Here is a 14173-nt window from a genome sequence, read left to right on the forward strand (position 1 = left end):
TGTGAAATTCTAACTTCTACAAAAAAATCTCACTCACAGTATCACCAACCAGGAATATCATTTTTATTAGTTTCACCTGATTTCTGGCTTTGGAAAAGTTCAGTTTTCAAGATTTCACATAGTAAAAGGCAACTCTAATTAAATAATCACTTGTTCTACATCAATGTATGCACTACTCTGCAAAAAAGACAGGTCTACAAACTACTATTTCATTCTGTATTCCTTGAACAAACTGGGTTTCATTAGTTGTTAGAACAAAACAAAATATTAACGTGGTGTGAAAAACTTCAATTATTGTTCCCTATTAAATAACATGCCGGAATTTCTTGAATTCATTGATGTAATTTCCATAGCGGAAAGAAAATACGTCCAGTGTCAGCCTAAAAGATGCTGTTTATTGCGTTAATTATTTAACTCAAAGCATTTTTTCTGGAAAAAGATTGTCTATTGCCGTTCACTGACAGCTTGATTCTCAAGCTGATGGCCTGCTTTGTTGAATGTAAATGCACTGAATGAAAACTGGCTTTACAATCTATTTAATGTAGCCTTATTATACAAGACATAAGATAGCAACATATACATTACCTGCTGTCTGGGGCACAAAGATTCCTTTAGGAATGACAACTTTGTCCTCTGAGTTTCTGGCCCAGTCCACCATCCCTTTCCGTCCCTTCATTGGAAAGTTAATGTCTGTTATCACAGATGGCGCAGGCATCCTCTTTATACTTGCAACTAAAAAAAGCACACAAAAAATCAGGAGGGACAGTTTGTTCCCCATCCACTTTCAAGACAGGAAATCTAACACAAGATTTGTGACAAAACATATATAATTACATCAATAATGTTTCAGTGTTAATTTCGTTGACGAAGACTATGACGAAAAATATTCGTCAACTAACCTTTTTCACGGACGAAAACTAAATAAAAACTAAATAAAAAGTCAGATATGATGACGAAAAACGTGACGAAATATAACTGACACTTTAGTCAACGAATAAAAATGAGACGAAAATATATGGGAGGGACGAATGGAGAAGAGATCCAATCAGAGCGAATCTTTGAGGGTAGGTTGATCTATGCAGAAGCAGCCGAGCCATTTTAAAAAGCCGCGGCAAATGCAAGCGCAACAGCTAAACAAAGCAGCAGCAGTTACACAGAAAAGAGAACAAAGATGATTTTGCAGAAATTCGCACAGTTTCGAGGACGTTTTCATAACAGTTAAGTTGTTTACACAGGGAACTACACTGCGACCTTTTGAAATGCCATTGCGACCCAAATTTTTATGGGGTCGTAAATGTATCACTGATTATTTTGTACCTACTTATGTGTAATGCTATGTTTTAATATGAGCATTTCTTAAAACAGAAATGTGTATTTTAAGAATACGTTTTATAACGTGCTCCGAGCATTCAACACATCAAGTTGGCTTCAGCCCCGCGATGCGGGACAGTTGAACTGAGCAGCTGGTTACTCGCGCAAGACTGAACCGAGCTCTCCTTCAGGACGTTTGCGTCCTCCTGCACGTGAAAGAAAAAATACAAATCGCATTTTAAATAAACATAAGAAAAAGAGCGAAAAGTGAAAGAGCTAAATTCAGCAGCGCGGTGTTCTGTTGTTCAGGGAGCAAGCAGAGACACGTCTCAAAGTCTTCTTGCTTTTGTACCGACAACAAATACATACTAAATATGTCGAAATACCCGTCTTGGAAAGTGTGTTCGAAAAGGTCTGTAGTTATGTCTTCAGTGAAAGTAAAGAGTTGGAATGAAATCGGATGTGTATCTTTATAATGGATGCATTTGTCTCTTAAAGTGACCGCGCCTAATTTACTAGCTCTGCTGTCTGTGTCTTTAATGTATGAAAATGAAAGTAAATCACTCACTGCTCTTGATTAAATTACTTTGTAGTTTTAACAAGAATTTATCCAAAGTCAATCCAAAAATCAGATAGAATAGATTATATTGTTTTACTAGTGACTAAAAAAACAAACAAACAAAAAAAAAATAGGGACCTGAGCATGTTTTGCTTAAGTGTTTCTTTCTTTAATTGCTAATGCAACCTTTTCACACCACAGACTGAACCAAATTAAGCATTGCATCCGACATTATCAAGATGAATTTGTTGTTCTGACACAGTTTAACCCTGAGTTATTGTCATATTTTATTACCAATTTCTAAACTACAGCAAATAAACTGTGATATTGTAAGAAATGATGAAGGTGTCTGAATACATTTTGGTTTGATTGTGTATTTTATTTTACAGTGAAGACTATGCAGTGCTATTTTAAATGAACAAAAACAAACTTAAAAAAATGTAAACTTTGTGTAAATATCACAAATAAAGAAATATAATGAACATACAATACAAATATAATATAGGTGGTTGTCTATTTCAATAATACTGTACTTCATCTTGAAAGAATGTCATATGCATTGCATATCATTCAGGACGAATGCATATCTTTTTCAGAGAGCATGTATATTTTTCATTGAGAGCAGGCCTTATGTTTATTTTATAAATACCATTCCATAACAGACTGATGGAAACATTTAGTCAAGTCAACTAAGTTGACTTTGTTCTACTAAAAGAAAAACTAGACTACGACTAAAAGACTTAAGACTAGACTAAGACTAAAACTCTTATGATATTTAGTCGACTAAAACTAGACTAAGACTAAAACATTTCAGATGACTAAAATGTGACTAAAACTAAATGGTGTGTTATTCAAAAGACTAAGACTAAGACTAAATCCGAATTTGCTGACAAAATTAACACTGTAATGTTTGACTAATTGTGCCTATTTATTCCATAATATGTAGAATATATTTTTATCAACTAATTAGACTTTTTTTAAACCCAAGCACAAAACAGTCAAAACGATTAACATCAAACTGCACCATGATATCATTTACATTTTCAGAACATTATTTTATTTTTGTCTTTTTTGCCAGCACGTTTCTAATATTGTTTGGTGTCATTTGGAAGAAAAGATACATACATACATACATACATACATACATATATATATTATTATTATTATTAATACGAGAAATTAAGTGTTCTTTATGATGATCCATAAACTGAAATGTTATTTAATAAGAAACAGAGGCAAATAAATTTATGTTATTCAATGAGTTAATGAATTTCAATGAAAAGCATTCAATTTTAACTACATTGCCCATCTTCTAAATCAAATTACAATTTAACATCATGTTTGCAACCTTAATTAAAATTCCAGGATTTTTTTATTTAAATTAAAAAAGACCTTTTAAATATTATTTTAATGGTGCAAACTCTGGTGCATGACTGGTCTCTCCAGCAGAAGAGAGAATTGTCAGGTAATGAGCATTGAGGTGTAGGTAAGGACCATCTTACAGCGGGCACAGGGTGTGTGTGTGTGTGTGTGTGTGTGTGAGGAGGAGGAGAGTGGCAGTGCTGACAGCTGCTGTGTGTGGGGAGCTGGAGGAGTGCATTAGTCACAGGAGCGCACAGGGAAGAACTGAAGAACACTGGGTGAAGCAGCTCAAACATTGAGCTCTAAAACAGTATGAGATCACAGGCCCTTTAGTGATCTTTACCTCCATACAGGCTTCTCTGTTCAGAAGGAATCCTGCTTCATTTACCTGCTGCATGTTACTGATAAATACATTATAAAAAACTGAAAATGCTTAGGAATTTAGGCGTTTTGAGAGCCTGAAATGCAGAATTTAGAAAATAGGCTTCAAAGTGCATAATACAGCATTTTTTGCCATTTTGTAGATGCGTGCGAATTGGGATTGTTTTGACAACATTGGCATCTGTCTGCGCACAAAGCGTATAGAAAAAATACAGAAACAAAAATTGTGAAGAAAAAAACTTTTCCTTTTTTAGTAAATAATCTTGGCTCTATTAAAAAAAAAACATTAATGCATTTAAGTAAATACAAACAAAATGGTAACATTTATTGTTTGTCAGCTATATTACGGAAAATAATTACTTGCTTATTATATCAGCCACAATTTGTATATTGTGTATCCTTAACTACACAAGATGGCTACACAAGTGAAGTGAAATGTTAGGAAATGTACCATACTATTAACATGAAGTCTGCACTGTATTTCAAACACAGCCTAAAAGAACCAAAAGCAAAATGAACAGTCAAATTTAAAAGCGCAAAAGAGTTTGCATATCAAAAAAGGATGAAGAACCACACAACAGTGTTGTGGAGTGAAGGGCTCCTCTTATATACACAGGTTCTAATCATCTCCTGCAACAGTGATTTGTTCAGTTGGTTTCCCTCTGTGTGTGAGATCTCTTTAGTTGGGATGTGCTCAGAGCGGTTTTCCTGCTCAAGTCTGTGCTGAGACGCCGCTGTGGGAAACGGTCCTCAGGGAACCCAGCCAGGAGGCATCGGCACCTGCGCCCACCTGTAACTAATGAGCCTAATGACTGGATCCTACCGAGGAATAACAGGCCATTTCTGTCACGTCAAAGATTTCAGTGTAATCTCGGCTAAATGTGAAGGTTAGACTATTTACTGGAGTAGACAACAGGGTCTCTCAACTCATCTGAGTAATCAATGCACACAAATCAATATCCATTAAACACATAAAAAATTAAAATAAAACTTTTAGCTTTAAAGAGCTGCAACTAAGACAAAGTCATTGTTTATTCTACGAGCAGACATGCCGCGGAAAAGGGAGCCTCTGCAATCAAGGTTATATGGCTAAAAGCGGACGCAACAGTGTGTCGTGCTGACAGAAGGTATTTATTGTGGTGTCAAGAACGTGCTATAAATTTGGCTGGAAATGATGCTGCAATATCTTACTATGACAGATGATTTTTACTTGGCTAGTACAAGCAGTACCATTTTGTTCTTTTAATCAGAGAGAGCAGACTCTGGCTGAGACAGATGTTTAATTTCACTGATAAGGAAATTAAAAAAAAATCTAAATAAATTTTTTGTCATTTTGCCTATAATACTGTAGAACGAAAACAGCATTATGATATATATATATATATATATATATATATATATATATATATATATATATATATATGAATCTTTATCTATTAAAGCCTTGATGTAGCACTTCAAAAAAAAAAAAATTATATATATATATATATATATATATATATATATATATATATATATATATATATATATATATTTATATTTATATTTATATTTAAGCTGCAAAATGAAATATTACTGAGTCCTAAGTTTAAGCAGGACTGCCTGTGGAATTTTAAATACCATCCTAAGCAAATCCAATGCTTTTGAATACAGCCCTTTCAAAGTTAGTTTACAATTCATTTCATTTAAATGACTGGTAATTAGATAATAAAAAGTGGGCTACAAATCAACATAATGTTTGACATAATGAGTGATTTACTAAAGCCTCTTTATGTTTCTGAAACTGTAGCAGCAGCTGGAAGACAGAACATCACCCAGTTTCACCTTCAGACTACAAGAAGCAGTTTCAATCACAGGTTTACTTTGCCTTGTCAGTGGCTGACATTAAAATGTTTATAGCTCTCCTGCATCATGATGTTGATGTTCTGGCTGTGCGTTTTATCTTACACACTGAAATGTAGTGGTCATGTCTGAACTGGCTTGATGAAGATACATTCTTGCCTGGAAAAAGACCTCGAAACATTTTTTTTTTGTGGTTTCGTTAAATAAAATGTGAAAGTCAGCAGGTAAATTAATATAAATGACACTTCCAATAATGGGACACAAAATAGGGCCTGAAACTCTTTTACTAAAATGGCCAGTGAAAGGTGTTTAACCTTCAACAATCTCAGAAGGTCCAAATTAATATTAAATGAGCAGTTTGGATACGGCCAAGAAGGCCAAGGTCATTAAATTCAATACTTAAACTGTTTTTTTTTTAAGTCAGGAGATACCAAAGTCCCAAAAAACTATGCAAAATAATCTGATAATGCAATGTATGATTTAAGAAGAAATGTAATTTAGATTTTTGCCCATATTAAGCAAGATACTAAGTAAGCTTTAAATCTCAGGATACATCAATGTACTGTACATAATGTCATGGCACTCGCAATCCTGTCTGTGTTTTATGGCAAGTTAACATAAAAAAAAAAATATCAAAGACGACCTTCAACGAAAATACCATTTTAATGATATTGTGCATAAGCATGCAAACATTATAGACTCCTCTATGTATCTGCTGATGGATAGGAAGGTCATCCTAATCCATTCATTTCATATTTGTTGAGCTATGCAATTCATGCAGATTGCAATTTCATGGGTTAATGTTCTGTGCCATCGAATAAAGAGAAATAAGCAAATGTGCTTCATCACTGGAAGCAAAAGCATTTTTTTTTTTAGCTATTTGACTTTAATTTTGTTCGGATGATTTGGAGGGAGATCAGTATTTGTGTGCGAGCCGACATTTAGCACTGGATTCCTTTCAGTGACGTGGGAGGTTTATGGGAAAATGCATGAGTCATGCTTTATCTTTTAACTGCCCTACTTTATGAACAGAAATAAAATCAATCAATCAGGTAAGGGGCCAAAAGATTTTGTTTTTGAAAATGAAAATCAAAGCACGCTGCAATAGATATAACCGAACCCAAACATAGAGTCCTCTTTTCCGAGCTGAAATAAGATGAGGCTGTTTGCATTAGAATTTAGTACATTAAGTGGAAAGGGCTGATTTTAATTAACATTATCAACTGGCGGTTGTTTGTCCCCCTCCATGCACCATTTATCCTCAATTACTGACGACACACAGAACTGACGGGAAGAGTCAGCAAGACAAGTGGTTGGCGGGAGGGTTTCTGCGGCTCTCTTACCCAGGTTTCCTGTCATCAGGTAGGCATTGTCGAAGTCTCTCATTCCCAGCCCGACGATGTGGATGAACTCTTCACTGACCTGCATGAGTTCCACAGACCCTGGGTAAATCTGGGAAAAGAGAATCATAGGGGACAAATGAGAGAAATGTTCCTCTATTTGCGAAAAGAGTATCAAACACAGATACAAATCTGATGGATTAAGGATGGATTTGGAATCCAATTTTATATTTAAATGAAATTAAACCAAAGTGTTGGTGTCAAATGTGAATGTTTAAAAGCTTAAAGATGACTAAATGATGAATGAAACAGAAGAACGACAGAACAAATGCTAGTCCAAAACTTTGAAAATGAATAGATACACAACAGAATGATAGAAAGAATGATAGACAGATGGATGGATGGATGGATGGATGAATGGATGAATGGATGATGGATGGAATGACCAAATGATAGTTAGAACAATAGAGAGAAAGAACAATAAAATGATGGAACAGAGAGAAAAACAAAATGATAGAAAGAACAATATCAATAAAATGTTGGAACAACAGAATAAATGACAGACAGACAGACAGACAGACAGACAGATAGACAGATAGATAGATAGATAGATAGATAGATAGATAGATAGATAGATAGATAGATAGATAGATAGGACAACAGTCAGCTTAGTAAAAGCACTCCAACAGACTCTTTTGGAAGGAGACTATAAAGACTTTTTAAAGGGCACTTCCTCTGTATCTCACACTTTAGAGCCCTGCATCCTGTCTGCGCAGTCCTTCACAAAGACAAGCTCATGCAGCAGAGTGATTGTGCAAGGCTCAGAGCCTCTCTAGAGGACCAGCCATCAGTGTCAGAGCAAATGCGGTGGAGGAATTCAGGCCTGTGGCTCACCGCCTCCCGATTCCACAGCCTCAGCCTGTCAAAGTACCTGCTCTCTTTCAGTCAATAGCATCACGCTCTGCTGATCCAAACCTTGACCTTCAGGTGACTGAACTCGGCTATTTACATCTGCCATCACTCTGAAAGTCTGAAAGATCTTTAGAGGGAACAGAAGGGCTAGGAGAACTTTTATAAAGAGCAGACCGTTTTTTTCAGACTCATTAACAGAATATTTAAGAATAGGACTATTCAGTTAATCATTATTTAAAGTCATCTATTAAATGGTACTATTTTATACATTAAGAGGAATCAAGTGGTGAGAAGAGAGGGGTTGAAAGGCATTCATGATGCCAAACAATTATTTTTTATTTATTTATTTTGAATAGTATGCATCAATAAAATAAAATAAAATGGGTAACTTTTTTATCAGTAGTTAATAATAACTAACATGAACTAACAATGATCATTGATGTTTTTTTACAGCATTTATGCTTTGTTAATAACATGTATGTTCAAGTCAGTACACATCCATATATTTTTATAAGATGTATTTTATATACTTATTATACTGTAATATAACTTAAAAAAAATTATTACTAAATGTCAATATTAACATTAAGATTAAGAAATGCTGTAGAAGTTATTGTTCCCATTGACTAATGTAGTTAAATATGTTGACAAATGAAAACTTAATGCAAGGTTTTTGTGTTGTTAATAACCTAAAATTATTACAAATATTAAAGTATTAAAAATATTGCCTAGGCATTTAACTGAAATAAAAGTAATATTAAGTACTAAAAGTTAAATGAAAAAATATATATATAATAATAATAACTTTAAAAATCAAAAACAAAAACAACTGACAAAAATATAATTGAAGATATAAATGTAAAAGCTAACTAAAAGAAATTTAAAAAACAAAACAAAACACTATAATACTATATAAACAATGCTAAAATTAGACTGCACTGTTTGCTATACTAGTTTAATCAAGACTTTCTCATGCCAAGTTGTCTTAAGCCCTTTACCGCAGCAGATTTACAGTATGGATTTACATGCCATATGACACTGTGCTTCCTAGTTCTCTCGTCTCATTAGCATCTGAACTCCCTCTCGTCGTGACAACAAACAAAGCGCAGAAACACATTACAGCCAGTCTGCAAAATAAAAACGCGGGTGCAGAAAAATAGCACTGAGTGACATTTCATAATTAGCACCCTTAGTGAGGTGGAGAAACAGGGCGATGGAGTCACATATCTAATAATCCCCCTGGCAGGAGTCGGGCTCTGCATTCGAACGGGGGCTGATCTTGGGCCAAGCCAATCAGACAGGCTGCAGACGGGGAGAGAGATGCTGAGGGCCCACCCCCCCCTTGGTCAGACTGCTGGGGGACAGCAGAGAGCATCCCTCTCCATGGCAACAGCGCTGGGCTGCTGAAGTGTGCAGGGAAGACAGCAATGCGGGAAATGGCCGAGGCTGACGGCCATTAGATGAACCAGCACTGCTGCAGCACTCAGTGTCACGCAAATACAGTAAATTGTTCTATCATATCATGTGCTCTTTACTGTCATATATTTTTTGCACTGGTGCACTCTTCTGCTATGTAGATTTAACCATGAGTCTCAAGCATATCCAACTGGAGTATGCTAACAGGTATAAACATAGCTCATTTATACCAAAATACAAAGTCAACTTCCTTTACTAACATTTTTGGTAATGGAATATTATATTATATATTTAACTAAATTCATTTTCTAAGATTTTTGTATCTATACATTTTTTATTATACATATGTGTGTCTTAAATGTATAGTTACAATTTTTTTTAATAATAAAATAACATAAAATAAAATAAAATTATATTTTAATTTATTTTTTATTAATATAATTTACTATTACTATTACAGAATAGGATCTTTTATACAGTACTATACTTCAAAAGCCAATTTCCCTTACTAACAGAAAAGTACCAATAATGCAAAATAATGCTAAATGTTTTTTTTTTTTTTTTTTTATTTTTTTTTATATTAAATCTATTAATATCATATGTTTAACTTTAATTTTACGGGGGGTTCACAAGTGTGTGTGTGTGTGTATAATATAACATTTTCACATATATTTTATATGTATTTACTATTATTATTTAATATCCTATTGATTAGGATAAGAAAATAACTTTACCTCACTATTATCTATAAGAAGTCAGAAGACCATCAGTCATTGAAACTAGTAATGAACCTCAGGCTCTTCTTTATTTCCTGATGCGAATTTGCGAGGCAAGTCAAAGCTTCTTCCTTTAAAAAGTCCCCCCTACTTTGCCTGAACAGCAGAGACTGCCATGAATCTGAGGTGTGAACTCTAGACTGGCAATCAAAGCTCAGACGAGCTGACTCTAAAGAAGAAGACAAGACTGACAAGATAAAATCCTGGGTGATCTTTAAACGTCAGGGCATTCTAAGGCCAATCGTTTGATAGAGCCGGTGACAAGCGTCTCAGATGTCCTTTAATGATTCGAGGAGCTTGAAGATTCAATCTTTGACAAAGCAGAGGAGGAACGTGGATGGAAAACGAGAGACCGTCTGCTCCTGGGACCGTTCTAAACCAGGCAAAACACCTTGGGCAAAACAAGCAACCGGCTACGTGACCTGATCTCCGAACACACTCCTGACTTAAAAACATATTGCTTTTCTTTAAAAGCCTTGTGACACTGCCCTACTGCAAACTCCATTAAAGGGATAATTCGCTTGACACCCGGCACCCCGCTCCGCTCAAGGACTCGTGTTTTACCAGAACTCGGATGAAAACATTAGACGAAGGAGCTCCAAAAGCAGCTTACATTTGACAGACACTAACATTACCACCGTCTGCTTAAGAGGCATTACCAGTTCAGGCTTAAAGGAAAGAAAGAGACATTTAATACACTCAATTTGTTTCAGAGCAATAATAATGCAGTTGGAGATTTCCTTTAAGTTTCTAAAGAACATTCAGCTTGTTGAAGTCCAAATCCCTCAGGCTGCTTTTACACTGTCTCTCTGAGAGCGAGAGAAGACAATGCCGTCACTGCTGATGGAAAGCATAAGAGCTGGACATATGCTGCCAATGCTGCTGCCACCAAGTGGATGCAGTGGATATTGCATGTCCTTCCACCAATCAGCACAGCAGGGAGGTCGGTATTTGGCAGAAAAGGTTTGATTTGACGCAGCCCTGCCTGTGGAGACAGGCACCTCTTTGACCTGACAATTACCTAAAGCATCTGCACTGGTGATGGCAATCGATTCACTGAGCCGCAGCCGCAGAGTGACACACAACACCAGATACTCTCTGCGATGTGACCATAATAAAGCAATCTCGACCCCGAAGCTTCAAAAACACTCGTTCACAATGTTCAGACCCACCTGTTGTGCATCTTCCCACTTTTCTCTGTTCTCCTCTTCCAGGAGATTGCTGATGATCTGAAAAAAATTCTGTGGAGAGAAGAAATTGTTGTTAGTAGAATGCTGCTGTCTCAGGAACATAGTTGGGATCACATTTCAGTCAATATATAAATTGTATAGTTTAAAAAGTATAAATTTCAGCGTGAATTGCAACAAATTTCTACACCTAAACTTCAGCAAGTAAAATAGGAAAGTGAACTTAAAAAATAAGAAATAATAAAAAAATAAATAAAGGTAAGATGGATAGTGATATTGAACCTGAAAAGTGGGAGTAAACAACAACAACATTTTAAAACATGATTGTCCTTAAAAATTACAATGCATAATAATGCATGATATAAACATGAATATGATTTTTGACCATGTATTTTAAAGAAATGTGCTTCTGAAAGAATATAAAGGAATTTAAAAGTGTATGATAATTATAGTTTTAACTATTCATAAGAACAGATTCTGAGATGTATTATAAGGCATTATGAATGACTAAATTCATTCAGAACAACCTCATAATACATTTTTGAAAAATCGGTATGTATATGCAGAGTACCAAAAGAATAATATCCTGCTTGTCAAGGACAATATTCTATAACAGAAGAATAATGTTTAATGAATTTGCATAATAAAACACTATTTGTGGACTTGATATTTAATATTATGAAGCACTGAAAAAGCAATAATGTACTTGAGTCTGTGACTTTAGCCGTGACTGTATTCATAAAAATAGCTCAGCTTCTTGTACCTACTGCTTAAGTAGATACAGGAATTTAATTGACTTTAAATTGAAATTTTACATAGCCCTTGATAAAGCTAACTAGAAATCTTCATATCTGGAATGTTTGAGAGAAGAAGAAAAAAATCTACTCGGTGTTCCCCGAAAAGGCAATAATGAAGAATCTCCCTTGTATTTCGGAAGTCTAAACAAACAGTGTCTCGGGGAATTACTCTGAGGATCACAGCACTGATTTACAGGGAGATGATGGGACATGTCCAGAGGCCTCGGCTCTAAAACACACCTGGGATTTCCTGCTGCTTTCAATTCAGGGATTGCTTGATCTTTCCTAAGCACTCGAATGTGCACAGAATTAAAGGGGAAGAACAGAGAGCGTCCGTTGAGTTTGAAGGCACTTGGGAGAGCTGTCTACTCCAAGACTGGAAAGAGAGCTGATGTTTGCAGCGGTGACTGGGCTGAATAAGATATCCAGCTGGATGTGCGCCTGTCTTTTTTTGTTTGCTGCTCTGTGCCATGGAAGGCAGGAGAGAGGCAGTGTCTTGGCTCCGGCACGCTTGTTTTTCTACTTGAATGCTTATGCTCCCTCTGGTGGTAATGCGTCCACTTAAACACAGCATTAATACGTTCCAAAACACACAACCCACCCCGGCACACATGCGTGGGGAGGAGGGGCCGCACCGGTTCACATCAGGGCTTAGATAAAACCTCCTACACCAACCCGACACACAAACATACACGCACAAAATCACATTACACTCCGTATTATGTAAAAATACCCAGATTCTAACGAACAGGTCATGAAAAAATCGGTTTATTTCGGCATTGGGAAGGCTACGAGCTTTGAGATAGAATGAGATAGACTTAGTGACTATCTCTTATCAGCAGCTGGTGCACGGTGTCACAATCCCATAAGCTCTCTGTGAGGGGCAAGAGCGGCAAGATATTTATCAGTCATGGTGCCAAGCAGTGACATTGCTATTCTGAAGGTGCTGTAAGTGACTGGAGATGTTTTACTAACTTTAGCCATTTTGCTAACTTCAACCAAATGCCTAGAATATCTGGAGAAACCTGTCCGTATTCCCATTAATCTCGACGACAGTTCCTCGACTAGAACATCACCCCCCAGAAACATGTGACTGGCATGCTGCTATCTCTGCGCACAGGCATTCGTTTCTGGAGATATGCATTTTAGAGCCAATCACATTGCCATGTGTTTAATCATTCTGGAGGAAAATGACATCATGACAGCTAATTGGCTGCACAAAAATGCACACAGTCCCAAGCCCTTCACTAGCGACTATACTGTTGTATAATGTCATAGAGAACTAAGTTTGAAAAAAATATAGTTGCAATTATTTTAAACCCATTTAAATGCATTTAATAACCCTTTAAAGTATATCATGAAATATTTCCAATTTATTTGACCTTTCAAACCTTTTGGGTTAGTATAATTTTTAAATGGAATTTGGAAAATAAAAAATCACCAAGTCTGCATTTATTTGATCAAGAATACAATAAAGACAGTAAAATCGTAAATTATTAAAAGAAATGTATTTATTTCTGTGGCGACAAAGCTGAATTTTTAGCAGCCATTACTCCTGTTTTCACTGTCACATGATTTTCAGAAATCATTCTAATATTCAAATGTTCTGCTCAATATGAGCACAGCTGAAAACAGTTGTGTTGGAAGCCATAATATATGATTTAATGCATTATTGGTGGATAAAATCATTTATTTATTAAAAAACAGTAGTTCAAAAAGTATTGTAAAAAGTATTGTAATCAGGACCTTTTATGTGCGATATCAGTAGCTACTTTCAACCTGCATTATCAACATTCAAGACCTAAGACAAATTAATTTACCACGATGCCTAAATGAAATCAGCTACAAGATGCATATAGGCATGGAGGTTAACAAGAACCAGATTATTTTCTCTCTTACCTGAAAGTCATCAGAAGAGGGTTCATAACTGGCCCTTTTGAAGGTGTCTGTGACGTTTCGAAGAATCTCCACTGAAGAGAGAAGGTCACCTGCATAGAAATTGCGTCTTTGGGTGAGGTCCAGGAGGACCTTCGTAACCTGGGACATGCCATCTCCTGCCAAATTCCTCTGACCTTTAGCAAGGTGCCCCTGGACCTAAAGAAAGACACAGGGAAAGAGACTGGGTTCTGTGTGTCCTTCAAAGACTGTAACTATAACAGAACACTAACAGTAAGTTGTAATATAAAGAACTATAGTTAGTATTTAAAGGTGAAGTGTATAATTCCTCAAGCAACATTAAACAAACTGTTTATAGAATGATGTTTCTCAAACACTGTCCTGTCTGATATAG

At 35.8% G+C, this 14173-nt stretch overlaps 1 protein-coding gene across 4 annotated transcripts in view; it reads right to left on the reverse strand.

Annotated features, from left to right (window-relative positions):
* Nucleotides 1-14173, reverse strand: part of adgrb3 (adhesion G protein-coupled receptor B3) — a 151297-nt gene that overhangs the window by 51490 nt on the left and 85634 nt on the right. For all 4 annotated transcript variants that reach the window (XM_052573162.1, XM_052573164.1, XM_052573163.1 and 1 more), the window contains 4 exons: nucleotides 13783-13977; nucleotides 11072-11140; nucleotides 6799-6907; nucleotides 586-732 (listed from right to left, as the gene is read on the reverse strand). In XM_052573162.1, the coding sequence (XP_052429122.1) occupies nucleotides 586-732; nucleotides 6799-6907; nucleotides 11072-11140; nucleotides 13783-13977 (520 nt within the window). The remainder of the gene's footprint in view (nucleotides 1-585; nucleotides 733-6798; nucleotides 6908-11071; nucleotides 11141-13782; nucleotides 13978-14173) is intronic.

Source organism: Carassius gibelio, chromosome B13 (genome assembly GCF_023724105.1).
Source record: "Carassius gibelio isolate Cgi1373 ecotype wild population from Czech Republic chromosome B13, carGib1.2-hapl.c, whole genome shotgun sequence".
Lineage (NCBI taxonomy): Eukaryota > Metazoa > Chordata > Actinopteri > Cypriniformes > Cyprinidae > Carassius > Carassius gibelio.